This window comes from Scophthalmus maximus, chromosome 2 (genome assembly GCF_022379125.1).
Source record: "Scophthalmus maximus strain ysfricsl-2021 chromosome 2, ASM2237912v1, whole genome shotgun sequence".
NCBI classification, from domain to species: Eukaryota; Metazoa; Chordata; class Actinopteri; order Pleuronectiformes; family Scophthalmidae; genus Scophthalmus; species Scophthalmus maximus.
Window position 1 is genome coordinate 18187501 of NC_061516.1, and position 15488 is coordinate 18202988.

A 15488-nucleotide genomic window follows, 5' to 3' on the forward strand; every position below is an offset into this window, starting at 1 on the left:
ACAATGTAGGAATTGTTCTCGGCTACAGCCGGGGTTACCCCTAAAGGTGGGAGGCGTTATTAATTGTCGCAAATTATTCGCATACCGTTTAGGGCTTCAATCAGAGTCTGTTTCGCGGGCGACCGCCCGTCCAGTATGGTTTGGCGCCGCCGCCATCATCTGCAGGAGAGCCTCGTCACCTGGCTGAGGAGGGGACAAAGGCAATCCCAAAACCCCCGCTGTGACTACCTCAGCGCAGCCTCACACAGGAAGCTCGTACTCAAGACCCGCCGCCATCTTCGTCACCGGAAGCCCTAATATGGCTGAATACGGCTTGTTCGGCCCAGTTACATATGCAGTAAAGCATGTCGCAAAAGCTGTGGCAATGACAGAAATGCCATTCTCACTATTATGAAAATGATTTGAAGCTGCTCTTTAAAAAAAACAAACTAAATAGTGTTCCTTTAATAGCTTGCACTAATCAAACTGTGCTTCCCTACTGAGTATCTTTGTTTAACAGTCACAGATCACAAAATAAATCTGTGAAAAATAAAATGCTGTGGCTTTTCTTGGCCCTTTAATTTAGTGTCTATTATTTTAATGTCAGTTCCTCATTAACCTTCTTCTCCTGTTAATTACAAAAGCAAAGGCAAGCCACAGTGCAGTTGCAGCCAGATGTGGCTGACAGTTTGCAGTTTTCTGTCACTCACACACACACGAACACACAGCGCAGACTTACACCTGGCCTGTGGTTAAAGCGTAAGAGGGGGGTTGATGAAACTCAGTAAAATGTGGTATGCGTATGGCTGAAGTTTGGGTGTTGGTTGGAAAGGGGCCTTATAAGAAAGAAAGAATTATTTTGCCAGCATCAGCACAACACTTTTCCCTTTATACAACAGATAGTTGTGACCAGAAACCAGCGTGACTTTGTGTTATGTCCGTCTGTCGTTTGATGTCTGTGTTTCATCGTAGTGTCTTTTTATGTCCATGTTGTAGTCTGACAATTGCCACAGAAAGCGAATCTCCAGAAAGGACAAAAATAAAGAATTGTGTCAAAAAAGACTGCTATGACGGGTTTGGGGAGGGCAACGGCTGGAATAAAGTTATTTCTCTCCTACCCTGAAGTGCCAAACAGTCCAATAATTGGCCTGGATTTTGAAAAAGTCGATTCTCCCAGGAGAAAAATGTGTCAACCCAAGCAGGCAGAGAAAAGATGAGGAGCAATCTGCTAATAATCTGTCTGCTGTGATGCTTCAAATTACAAGGAAGATGATCTGAAACTGAACCACAGGGGGCTGCGACTAAACACCATATAGCTTACGGGGCTTTTAGTAGTCTGAATATTAACACATTACTCATTATTTTGGTCTTGTTTTTCCTCTGGGGAGCACAGGATGTTTACACACCACGTTTTTCTATGGAACTGATATCGGTTGTTGTCGTGTGTTTGTTATTGTGTCTCTTCCTTTTCTTCCTGAGAATGTAAAAACTAATTTCCTCTGGAGGGACAGAAGAGTTGACCTTGGATTTCCCCCCCGCCAATTGAAGCACTGTCGTTATGGGAAAACTCTCATTTGAGACACATTTCATGGACTTTCCATGGATTTTAAAACAAACTTGCTATGTTTCTATACGTGGCAACAACACGGTTGTTTTGCTATTTATTTGAGTTACAAAACTGATATTTTAGTTTTACTTTTAAAGAGATTGCTTCATGTGGGAACTGAACCCAGACCAGTGTCAACTTTATTACTAGAGACACTGTGGGAAACCCCTGTGGGCTTTAAAATGAGACAAGGGGAGGAGGAATATTGGGTTGAAGCAATGAAGCCTTGGGTATGCAAGCGCAAGTGTGTCCCTCACACACACACACACTCTCACACTCTCTCACAAAAAAACACACACACACACACACACACACACACACACACACACACACACACACACACACACACACACACACACACACACACACACACACACACACACACACACACACTGACTCCCACCCTTTTCCTGCATTCCTCTCCTGTCTGACACACTTCCAGTAAGCCCACCAGCACTTCAAAAACAGTCCACCACCACAACTCACCCCCTCCAGACGTCAGCGGCTGCTAAAAACATGCTCAGCTCCGTCGCACACACAGTCACAAACAACACCACCATCTTATTGGGAAACTTGGAAAACAACACCCCACTGGCTGTTTTAAAAAAAAAAATTTTTTATCAACCCTATCAACCACCTTGGCATCGGCTAATGTTTGTTTTAAAAATCAAGTTTATAAAAGTAGTTAGAGTGCCAAGTGAATGTGCTGAAGTTTCCTTCCTTTTCTAAGAGGTCTTTATATTAAACATTAGAGCTAAAACAATTAGTCTTTTGAAATAAATATTAATAATTTGGTGGAATTCTTTTTTCTTTTTTTTTGCAAATACACAAAACACTGCATTGTTCCAGCTGCTTAATGGAAGTTGAAAAGAGTTGTTTGTGTTTCTCTGTCCAATGTGATTCATAACAAATCTCTGGATTTTGGAATGTTGGCAATTTGTTTTTCACCACTACCCCAACTATATTTTAAAAAAGGAAAATGTTTAATTTAGCCCGTCTGAAATTTGTTCATCTCAGTTGATGCTGCAGCCTAAATAAAAAGAATCGCCCTCTTCTACTAACGCGGTGTTTCGATGAGCTTTGTTTCTAATTCGTTATCAGGGCAACATTGCTTCAAGTTTGTTCCTCGGAGGTACATTCCCACTTCACCACTTTAATTCTGTGCCTGGAAGCTTCAATTAAACCCACATACACAGAAAACAGCAGACCGGCAAGGGGGGGGGGGGGGGGGGGTACGAGTGTTATTTGCTGAAGAAATGGCAAACCTCGGTTGTGTGTCCACCAGCCGCTTTCCCTTCTCTTTATAATTTCCTGAAGATACACAGTTAGTGTGCGGCTCCACTCAACCGCCTCATCTACCTGTTTGTTTACTTATTCACCCAGTTCCTCCACCATCAGCATCCCTCATTCCCCAGTGTCTCCATCCCTTGTGCTCCAGGTAATTCACTCCATCCTCACTCTCCTCCTCTGTTCTTCCATTTTGCCCCTTATTCCTTTCCCCAGTCATCTCCATCCAAGTCTCTCTTTCTCCCCTTCACTTCCTCAAAACTGACGGACAGAAAATGTCTCATGTCTGTCAACCTCCATCCATTCGTCTGTCAGTTTATCTGCCTTTTTTGAATCCATCCATCTATCTAAATCCGGGGAGGAGATTTTGTATGAGGCCCGGGCCTCGGAGCTCTGCTGGGAGACATAGATGCAGTAAACAGTGTTTACTTTTCTGGAGGTGGTTCAGTCTAAGTGGCCCGCGAGAGTACACCGGCCTCTCTTATGTGACCATTAAAGTCAATGACCTCGTCTGGGCTACGAGGCTGAAGAGGATCAGCTCATAAACACCTATCAACCCTGATGGAGTGTCTTTGAGCAAGACACAGAGACCCAGAGGGGAAGCAGAGGAAGATCGAGCACGAAGGGAGTGTCACTGTCAGCCGAACACTTTACCTGCTACAGCGTTAGGGCCAGTTTATACCTCTGCGTTTAAGAAACGCCACGACGTGCACCTCCCGAGACAGTAAAGCCACGTTGCAGTAGAGCTGTGATTGGTCTGCTTGGTAACATGTCTTGTCCGAGTCTTTGAGGCCGGACAAGAACAGTAAACTGACACATTTAGTTCTATGGTCGTACACATCATCTCCTTGGACGTGCACTCAGTAAAAGTTTCTGCTGTTTGACATTGACTAGCTCCAACATGAGCCACTCAGTTTCGGTCACCATTTTTCTTTAAGAGCACACACCGCAAAGAGGCCGACTCTCATTCGTTTTGGCGGTGTCATTGCAGAGCGACAGAAAGACATGCCAGGGCGTTCTGCTGCAATTCTACGCAGAAGTATAAACCGGGCTTTAGTCAAAGTGAGCATGAACACAAACAAACAAATGTGATTAGTGGAAGTCTTCTCCTGTGTCTCACACTCTTTCTCTCACACACTCGCACACACACAGACACAAGTCAAGTGTAACTGGCAGATGGTAAATGGCGGATGGCGTGGTCCAGATGTTGCTGAACCCACAGTGCAGACGGCAGAGGGCTTTGATCTGCCACACCACAGAGGACCTGCTGGAGCTGGATATGCAGATGAGTAGAGGAGCGGAGAGGAGAGTGTGTAAATTAAAAATAAACGAGAGAATGTTAATGTGTTGGTGTCGCAGAGCAGGAGATGGATGATAGTCCCACGTGAGATGTGTAAGTGTTTCAGAAAAAAAATACCCGAGGGATGACTCCCATGTATCACACACGCAGAGACGCGCATACATTACTGCACATTCACGAATGCGGGCGCAAAAAAACACACACACACACGCACACACACACACACACGCACAGTCTAGACTCCCACACATGGCTCTTGGGTTTACTCACATGACATCCATGTGGGGAACAAAGACACATGTACAGTATACACAAAATCAACCCACACTGAGCCCGGGGGCTGCCTGCAGTAAACACCAACAGCCACACATGCCGGGTTGTGAGGATTGCTTTAACACACACACACACACAGAGACACACACACACACACATAGCTGCACTAATTTATCAACCCAGACCAGTTCTCCTCTTCATACTTTCCCTTCACAAACATCAGCTACTCATTGCCGCTTTGCTCAAGCCTCCAAATTAGTTTTTTGGTTTTTTTTGTCAGTGGCACTTAAAAAACAGCACCTGTGTTAAATAAAGGTTAAATAAATCAAAAGCGGCTAAGTGAATCTCTGGGTAGCGAATGTGCAGGAGACACATGCCAACACATTTAGGTTTTGGCAGGCTGCTTTGCCAGCATCCAATACACACAACTCAGCAAGTTAAAAACTATTGTTTGAAGGTGAAATGTTTAAATTTCCCAGGTTCCAGTTCCCATGCTGAAGTCAGTCTTTGCCCACAAGCCTCCAGGGGTGAATGTTTTTTTTTGCTGGAGACTGACTCACCCACTGGAACCAGAAAACCAGCTCAGTTCTGGCCAGCGCTCAGTCACTGTGGTCAGAGAGTCAGGCTGCCAGTCCCGACTCCACTGTCACTTCAGTGGGGTCAGCCAACCAGCCAGTAAGCCAGCCAGTCAGTCAATACAGTCAGGTAGTTTGGCTAAAAATGTGTTTCAAAAAAACCCCCTGTGCTTTCTGGTTGGCTAGTGGCCAGTAGCACAAGACGCTCATGCAGACTGCCAGATGTCACTTTATCACAAAGTCAGCCAGACATTGCAATCAGCTACAGGTCAGAGAATTTTGTTCTTATTTTCGTTCAACCACCCGTTGACCCTTTACTCATCCATTCAATCAGTCAGTCAGGGAAGTTGGCTGTTCTGCCAGGCGGTCGACAAGCAAGCCACCCAGGCAAGTGGTCACTGCGGTTGTTTGGCCAGTCAGGCGGAAAAAGCTTAAAACGTGGTAGGCGACAGCCCCGCCGACCCAGTCAAGCGGCGAAGAGGTAGAAAAATCTGTGCTTGGATAATAGCAAAGACTACACAGGGATTGCACCCCCCATACAGTTTGTCATTAAGTCTAGAAAGGAGGTAATCAGCCAGCCAGCAACCCGTCAAGCCAAGTGGGCAACAGTTCTATCAATGGGGCAGTCGAAGAGAGAGTTAATCGGTCAATCGTTCAGCCAATGAGTTAGTCATAGGCCTGTCAGCCAGCAATCATGCAGCCACTCAAGGACCTAATCAACCAGGTATGGTTTAGTCAGAAATTTTGCCTGCATTTAGTGTGGTATACCCAGTGACTTGGTGAACTCTACCAGAAATGTGAATGTATTATTATGATACTTTATTTCTCATTATGGCTCTCCCCGTGGCCTCAGTGGGAAGTTTATTAAGACCCTCCCCCCCAGGAAAGAGATCAAAAGCTATTGCTCACTGTAATATATTATTACTTTTGTCATGGGGACCTACCAGATGCAGATGGCAGGGGCCCAGTTTGGCTCCCTAGCCCATACTTTAAGAAATACAGATCTCATGTTCACTCGCCCGTCCATCCAAAAGCAACCAAATCAGCCTGTGGTCAGAAATACACCCACTGACCCCTCATTGCAATGTGGTGATGAGTTAATGCGGTTAAATTTGGCTTTGGCCGTAAAACCTGACCGTCCACAAAACAGGTCAGCAAGTCATTCATCCATGTCTTTGCTGCAGCGAACAAGCCATTAGCTCATCTCTTCATCCAGCCAGTAAACAGCCAAATAATCTATTCACTCAGCAGTTGGTCGAGTCTGGCTGCCGTTCAGAACACCAAAAAAAAAAAAACATTTTAAAAAAGACAGTGTTGTACATTCATTGAGTCAGTAAGTTATCCCGTCAGTCAGTCAGAAAGTCAATGTAGTAAGACAAATAGGAAAGCAATGAGCCAGATCTTATTCTGTTCCCTGCCACAAAACACAGATGTTGTGCCCATACTCACTGCATGTTTACTAAAAGGTGGACTCAATTTTACTTTACAACATCTAAATTGAGATGGTCCTCACAAAACCTTAACTTGAGCTAAAGAGCATGATGAGATGGAAGTCTGGCTAGACACAATTACAGTTTTTTTTTTATCCATCTTGCATTAAATATGAAACTATGTGCTTCAGAATTTGGGTTTTCATTTGATTTTAATTTGTTGTTCAAAAGTAAACGTGCAAAATCATACTCATGGTACGCAGTTGCATTCTTCATTCTGTGTTTAACTGTTCCAGATGTAAAAGAGTGATGCAAGTTGCAGTTGCGGCTGCTCCATTTAGTACGGTTCCTTCAGCCAGACATGAATCCATTCATTCTTAATGAAAGCACTGAAAAGTCTTCCATGTCTATTCGGTCTATAGGCAGCAATTCCCAGAGCAACAGCTTTGACAAACGTATGCATGTGCAAACCAGCCTGTCAACTGTTCACTCATTCATCTACTGTAACTGCTGTCGTTTATGAAGAGCCACAGTACAACAGACTACCTACAAACATCAGTAGTGTGTGTGTGTGGAAGCAGTTAGACCATGTGCACCACCAGGCTGATGCTGCCGCTCTGAGTCATTTTATTATCTGATAAAGAGCTGTTGTGGAAAGATCAGCGTGTATCCGGGGTGAATTTCAAGAGGCTGTGGATGTCTACGGATACACACAAACACACAAACTTAAGATGAAAAGTGTGCACATACAGTTAATATGAACTTGTGCACTCATGAAAGAGAACATTCACACAATGGCTGCTGCAGGGCAGGGTGAATCCCTGAGGGGCTATTCAGTCATCTAACCACCGCTCTTTTCCTTTTCACCTCCCTGTTTTCCCTTTGTTTCAAGCCATGTATCATTAATGTACTTGCAACAGTGCTTTTGTCAGGACGTTTAGCTGGCGATTTGTCTCCATCAGATTTTGCAAAGGAGGAAAAACAAATGTCACATTAATTCTGGGTGTTCCTGACTCTCCATGTTAGAGTTGATCATTTCTCCGAGACGGAAAATGAATAGAAGACGTTTCTTTCAAATGGCTGTTCAAGGTGTACTCAAGTTTTTTTTCTGAGAGGTCCACTTGCCAAATTTCCAGTGTCACAGGTCCAGACAGGATGTATTACACGACTGATGTTTGAGTTCTAAAACCTCCAAAACTATGTACAAGGAAAAATTATTTGATACTGGGAAGAGTGACATGTTCATTGTGTAACTAAGTTTTTGAACTTGGCACATTCGCACAGAAACACTGGCTTGAGTGTTCATTATTGAGTTGCCTGGGATTTCCCTAGATTTGTAGCTGAAAATGTTGATTTGACTGCAAGCACTTGTTTTATTGATTTTGCTTATTGCTGATTTTTTTATTCTTCTGGTTGCTTGGTTTGACAACTTGAGCTGGTTTTCTAATTTCTAACCTCTGGGCCCTGGGGAAAAAACTGCTAAAAGTGGGCATGTTTGGTGTGATAGTTCTACCATAGTGAACACTGTCTACTGTTCGATTGCAAATCTTGTGCTTTTCTCGGGAAGAAAGGAACTCTGTGAACTATGAAAACATAGTTGTCATAGTTGACTTTTTTGCCAGACCAGAATCAGTCTATAGATTATGCGGCAGCTTTGCCTTCATAAGGCCTCACTTAGACATAGATGGGATTAGACTGTGGCTTTGAGCTGTTTTTCTACACCAGAGTCTAACTGCGGTGTACATGCAGATTTCTTTGAGCTGAAAAATATGAGCTAAAAACCCAGAAGGACAATAATTTAGGTCATGGCAATGTGCTGATTTGGTTATGAAAAGTCAAACAAAGAGATAATGGAAATAAGACCAGATTCTGTCCTCAGCATCCCTCACTGAAACCAAACACACTAATGAGGTTACTTGTGGCTTCCTGTGTCCCATGTCAATGAAGTGTTCAAAATTCCAAAAAGCTATTTTAGGCAAACTTGCTAATAGGAAAAACTTTATTACAACCACATTATGACAACTGCCTTGGTGGAGGAAAAAAACAACCAGCAATAAATTAAAATGTCATGGAATAGTCTCTAAGATGAAGCTTTGCGCAACACATGACATTTAAAGTGCCCTCCGTCTTTATTACCCTGATATCTGTCTCCATCTCTCGAATCATCCTTCTGACCTCCGGCTCTCTTCATTCTGTTGACAGTATGTGTGTGTGTAAGTGTGTGGGTGCGAGCATATCTCTGTGAGGCCCGACATGAGGACATGTTGGCCTCACTATCACAGCTTCAAGGGGCTATTTGAGGGTTAAGATTTGCCTTTAAGGTACAAGTTAGAATCAGGGCGCTTTCACACCTGAAAGTCCATGGGAACCCTATCTATTCAAACTGTGTTGGTTGGCACCTCCCTCTGCGCCTGCACCTGAATGCAAAGCTTGACATATGCGCTTTATTCTCTGGAAGCCCTTTGCAACTCAATAATTTTCTTTGGGAATGTCAAGAGCAATTACAACCGTACACTAGTCCTAAAAGTCCAAAAAGAAAATCTCGACGTCAGTATTTGGCAGCGGTCAGATTGTCATAACACACACACACGCAGGCTAATAGTGGAACTGGACTTCAAAATGGACTGCAATGGTCTGTCAGATTTTGTTCGATGGAGTTGCTATATTTTCTATGCAGGTACTATTGGAGTACCTGTTCGAAGCACGAAACACTTCTGGGATGTAAACATCAAACGGTTACGGGTTTGACATTTTCATTCTATGTCAATTTTCTGCATGTCCATACATTCAATTTGCTTCTTTTGTTTTACTTTCTTTTTCTTATTAATATACTATTTTACTATCTTAATATTCTATCTAACTATTTATATTATGTACAGGCTATTTAAGGCAGAATAAAACCAACTACATTATCATGAGCGGTAATTTAACAGGAATGGATATTTATTCTCGTACTAACGGGCGTTGTTCCCTTAACAAGCATCTTCATCCTCTGTCAGTGTTTGCACCTTACATCCCCCTCGGAGCAGGACTTTGCTTGTTGACTGAAGGTTTTGCATAGTTTTGCATATGATCACAGCTGCCGGAAACAAGACCTACAGAAATTCCATCACCGGAGAAATGATGTCAGCCTCGTTAAACTTTAGACCCTGGTTGCTATTGATTCTTAAAGTTTGTAAACCAATCAATAACTTTAAACATTTCAAGTCTGTAGTTTATTTATAGGCCGAGCAAAAAACAAAACATCTTCTAGTAAAATCTGCACAATCAATCTTTTTGTCCAGCAGTACATAAACCACATTGGTAGGGAGTCTCTCCATGTGATGGTCCCTGCGGCCGCAGCTTTACACGCCGTTAAAAAAGAAAAAGCCAGCGTGTTCAGCCAAACCACAAACAACGGCTCTACGCTCACCGACTCGGCCACCACCAGGCCGAGGGGGAAGAAATGAAGCAATAAATAAAATAACCACTATCTCATTTCTTTCATTTTGCGAAAAGGCAGAGATCTTCTCGTGTGTGTGTGTGTGTGTGTGTGTGTGTAATTATTTCCCTCTCTGGCTCGGCGTCGTCGCTGGGGACTGAGGCTGTGGAGTCGCTGCCAAAGCCCCATTCACTGTCTGCACATAGCCAGTGTTACGCAACAGCTAATTACTTCCACTCGGCCCGAACAAAACCATGGAGAGGAAAGGGGAGAGAGAAAGGAACAGAGGAGACAGAGAGAAAATAAAATAGACAGAGGGGAGGAGGGAGAAGGGGACAAGCAAGGGGAAAGGCAAAAAGGGAAAGAGAAATTATAAGGGAGATGGGGGGAAAGGTAGGATGTGGAAAGATAAAGAAACAAGTGCGGAGAAAGAAAATGAAAGAGGAGAATGAGCGTAGAGAGAGAAAGTAAAAGGAGAGAAACGACTAAAGACCACCTTGATGCATCCCCTCTTGTTTTGGTAAGGAAAGGTACAAAAAGAAAAACAACATCAAACAATAATGACCTCTTCACCAGCCGCCACAACAGTTTTCACCAAAAATCACGAAGCAGCAGCCAAATATGGTCCAAGGAGAGCGGCAAATGTGGAAGAGGAGTGTTGCCAGAGCCAGACGGGGCCCGCAGCCCTTTTCCTCTCCAACAATTTTTGGAGATGATGTCATTATTCATAAAAAAAAAAGAAAAAGAAAAAGAAAAAGAAAAATGTGTCTGTGCCTCTGGCTCGACTAGAGTGAAAGGAGGAGGGAAAGGTGGGAGGAAGGCAGACAAGGAGAGGGAGAGATGCAGAGATGAAGACATTGGACAGAGAGGGAGAAAAAGACAAAACAGAAATGGGGATTAGAGGGTCGGATGAGGACTTTTTGGATTAATAAAATCACTTTAACCCTCAGGAGTGCTGGGCTATTTCAGCTTTATTTGAATACTTTTGCTTTTGCCTTAATATACCATGTTATAACATGTTCCTTGTCAACGTTTGCTATCTTTTTTTCAGCACAACAATGCCTGTATGACCAGTCAATAAATTTTTCATTTGACACAGCACATCATCAGACTGGCACGTCACAAGCACATCGCATGATCACATCGGTGTGATCGTGGACTCCAGAGGGTTTTTAATATGAGTCAAATTTGAAATAAGTAAATTGATGATGATTAGAACAAATACCTTTGTTCATGAAAAAAAGTGAATGAGTGCGTTTTAAAGATGCTGGACGTTGTTACCATTTGACAGACGCAGGTAAAGTTTCTCCAACTGTCCAATTAAGATAAATAATTTGTAAAAATCAGTGCTCCTGCAGTCATACTAAGTTAAATGTGAATTTTGAGAAAAATATTATTTTCATTTATTTCATTAACCTCCCTACAAGTTTGGTGACACCTGGTAGAAAAGTGTGGCGTGAGAATTTTGACACTAAAAACTCTCCATCTCTTACTGTAAGCATTTATTCCTTCCGTGCTGACCCCCCCCCCCCCCCTCCCTTTTTTTTACCAAACTCTGAAAAATGCATAATTTCATGTGTGGGAATATGGTTTCCAATCACTGATTCTGCCCGACCACAGAGGCTTATATGGGTAAAACCAAAGACGTGTCAAGCATCGCTGGTGATTTCAGCCCAAACACGTCAAAGATCGGGACAAGGAGGTGGAAAAGGGAGCGAGACGGGGGGAGAAAAAGAAGTGGGACTTCGAGATGACAGACGAGAAAAAAGAGGAACAAGCCACTGTCAGAGACTCTGACAGAGACTGTCCGCTCAGTCACACTTACATTTACCATCTTCTCCGCTATCGCCTCATCTACAGTATCCATCATCACCATTTTAACATCGCTACATATCACTTTATCATTCTGTCCCATATAAGATAATAGATAAGGCCCCATTCATCCATTTATCCTTGCCTATCTATGCCATTTCTCTTTCTCTCCTAATCTGTGTGTTCATCTCTCTGCCTTCAGGCTCTGATAATTCTCTTAGCTCCGCACTGTTTGTGTCTATAGGGAAAATATCATTAGACAATGTAAACAGAAGTAGATAAGACATTTATCCTTTCAATCGTGGAAGCATATGAATGACCCAGATTTCATTTTCCCTTCATCTTCTGACCCCATTAAGACTCGGAGGACCTCAATTTTTCTTTTATTCTTTTTCTATTGAGGAAATTTACTGTCGCTTATCAAGTAAAACTATCAATTCAACATGTATTCACTTGCAAGTCTAAGATTCCTTTCAGGTTCTCGTGTTTCCTTGTAGATTTGTCTGAAGTACAATGTCCTCTTTGCTGCTGTTATGATGCCAAAACAACATCAATAAATGTTTTTTAAATGATAAATTGATATTGTTCGGGCATGTTGTTAATTCTCTTTTTCAATCTAGTACTCTAATTCAACAGGAAAAAGGAAGACAAATAGCACAAAATGCTTCCAACGACATCAAACACTGGAGCCTCGACCAGAAAAAATTTACCATGGGATTATTCATTTTCAATCCTGTTTACCGTGTTTCTGGCTGATTCAAAGGTAACAACAACAACAATGTAACTTTGCTATGAAATGTTTGTTGAAGCTCTTCTTTCCGTCTGAGAAAGTGAACCTTCTCTGCTTCTGGTTTTCTTGAGCCAGGTCAGAGAAAAAAAAAAGATACATTTGTCCAAATCTCACATGAATGTATCTTCTTTTGAGAGTGCATGCGGTTGTTAATGTGTGTGTGTGTGTGTGTGTGTGTGTGTGTGTGTGTGTGTGTGTGTGTGTGGCCTCCTAGAATGGCACATGTCTCTAATAGGCATTACCAGGCAGTCTGAGCATTTTCATGAGTTCCTAGAACACCAAACCAACCATATGGGTATGTCAAGCAGCTGCAGTGACAGAGATTCACGACCAACTACAGGGGCGGGCGAGAGAGAGAGAGAGAGAGAGAGAGAGAGAGAGAGAGAGAGAGAGAGAGAGAGAGAGAGAGAGAGAGAGAGAGGAGCAAGTGTGCAGACGTATCTACTGTAGGAGAGAAAATATAAGTGGGTCGGAGTGCATGCCTGCACACATCTGCCTACCACCTTGATTCAGTCTGTCTGTCTGTGTGTGTGTGAGTGTGTGTGTGTGTGTGTGTGTGTGAGCATGTTTCATTGCCTGCATGTGCATCCTTCTTCTCAAACTGTGTGTTTGTGAACAAAAGAGTGAAGAGAGTAGAAGGCTAGGCGTTTGTGTGTGCATGTGTGTGTGTGTGTGTGTGTATGTGTGTGTGCGTGTGTGTGTGTGTGTGTGTGTGTGTGTGTGTGTGTATATATATAATGCGAAGTGTGATTACATGCAGTTTCTTGATGTTAATGTTTCCCACACTTTTTAATATAACTGAATGTTTCAGATTTTTCCTGAAGAGATTCAAAGTGTTCAGGAATGTATGACAGCTGTTTCAGACTTTCAGATATAGTAGATGTAGTAGCACACTACTACTGCAGTAGTCACATTCACTTAAAAGAATGACTTCAGTCTACTTCATTTGTAGGGTTTTGGCAATGTTCTACAGGGGTGAACCAAATTTCAGTTTCCAAAAAACAAACTATTAATCATGGCAAACAAATGTTCAAATCCCAGAACTCCTAGATCGCTGTGACAGTGGGATCTCTGCCCTCTGTGTCTCTGTGTTTATGGTGGTGACATAATGTCTACGTGTGCTACAGCCACAGCCAACAAATAACAACCTTCTGTCCAATTATACGGCGACTGCCGCCACAGAGAAGCTGTCATAAAAAGGGACAATGCAGGGTGACTCTGCCTTTCAATGACTTCAGTGAAATGGAGATAATAAAAAAAAGGTGAATCACCCGTGGCTGTCTGTGTGTGCACGCAGTGCGTGTGTTTGCCATGTCCTACCTGACCACGGGCTCAGGTATGGCCTCCAGGTTGGCAGGCACCTGCACTCCCTTCTCCCACTCTTGTCTCCAGGGGTCTGAGAGCACGTAGAAGTCGTCCGGGCCGAGCTGGGCCGAGTCCGGCAGCTTCATGGCCGTGATGAAGTCGGTACGAAACACCTGCACAGATGGCAAGGTAGAAAGAGGAGACGTGGAGCAAAGACAATTATTTTTGATATGACTGACATTTCTATCAAGGGGAGGGCTGCACAACTCTGGTCAAAATGAAAATGCGTGATTAAGAAGTAAGATTTGCTTCCACCAACTTCAGTTAATTAGTTTAAAGCTATATTGCATTTATGCATCATCATCATTAGCTACCTGAGGAGGAAGATTATTATTTATACAGAAGGGTCATATGCAAATGCATGAAGTGGCAAATAGAAAAAATAAATCAATAAAGTCTCTTTGGAAAATCTTTTGAAAAGCATTTTCCATTGTGTAGAAAAGTTACAAATGATCCATTTCCTGATCCTTTTGTTAATGTGAGTGGTTAGTTTTGGCTGCAAAGTAACTGGTGCTCTAACATCAATGTCACTGATTCCAGTTTCACAAAAACTGTACAACCTTTTTCAACGGTACCAACGCACCGTGCAACATTTCTAATCAGCAGAGACTGGATACACTTATTTGTTCTTCCTCACCATCGAGGCGTTCCTGCAACTCAAACACATTTTGAGATCACATAGAGGCGTGAATCAATATTGGATTGACTTCAATATTTCATACTCTGTTTTGGCATAAAATGTGCCTGTGCTGACATTGGCCCCTGTGCATCTTTTTATCATTTGTACAGTTGTACCACATTGTAAACGCAGGTTCGACGTGCAGGTGTCATTTACTACAAAGACTCTCAAAGTTTGAAAACTATTTGCTCAGCAGCTGGAAATAAACAAAAGTCTGCTAGTCTGCAATATAAAGAAAAAGAGACAGAAACATACAGAGAGATGAGGAGGGTGTGTTAATGGAAAGAAAGCAGCAAAAGGGGCAGTAATATGCTGTGCCTTTGTCTTGACTCTCAGAGGAGCAGAACTTTCTGACAAAAGTACTGGATAGAAATGACTGAAGAGAAGAGAAGTGAAGAGAAGAGAAGAGAGGAGAAGAGAAACAATAATGATGTAGGAGGACAGGGACATGAGGAAGAGGAGAAAAGGGAGTGATATTAATTTAGTGGAAGAAGAGATCGAAGACAAGGACATGTGTGTGTGTGTGTGTGTGTGTGTGACACAGACAAGTATATAAAAAGGCCATATGTCAAACAAAGGATCCCTGCTTCTGCTGCTGCCCGCAAGCAGAAATAAATAATGCAATGGACGTGTGTGTTTGCGTGTGTACAGTTGAAAGTGTCTGTTTAAGTGTGTGTGTGTGTCTGTGTGTGTTCGCTTTGTCTGAATGTCCATTTGTGTCTAAGTATATGTGTGTGTGTGTGTGTGTGTGTTTCATTCTGCGTGTGCCTGTATATACAACTGCATGTTTTTCTGTATGAATAAGTGTGTGCATAAGCCAGTGAGAAAAGGTGTGTGTGTGTGTGTGTGTGTGTGTGTGTGTGTGTGTGTGTGCGTGTGCGTGTGTGTGTGTGCGCGCACGCCCTTTAGACAGTGAGTCAAGGCCATGAGGAATTTTGCCTTCCCCTTCAGCAATACAAGAGGACAGACAG

General features: G+C 42.9%; 1 protein-coding gene across 5 annotated transcripts in view; it reads right to left on the minus strand.

Moving 5' to 3' along the window:
* The window catches only part of jade2 (jade family PHD finger 2), a 156931-nt gene that overhangs the window by 93629 nt on the left and 47814 nt on the right, over positions 1–15488 (minus strand). For all 5 annotated transcript variants that reach the window (XM_035624728.2, XM_047330483.1, XM_047330485.1 and 2 more), the window contains one exon: positions 13794–13951. In XM_035624728.2, coding sequence (XP_035480621.1) covers positions 13794–13951 — 158 coding nt within the window. The remainder of the gene's footprint in view (positions 1–13793; positions 13952–15488) is intronic.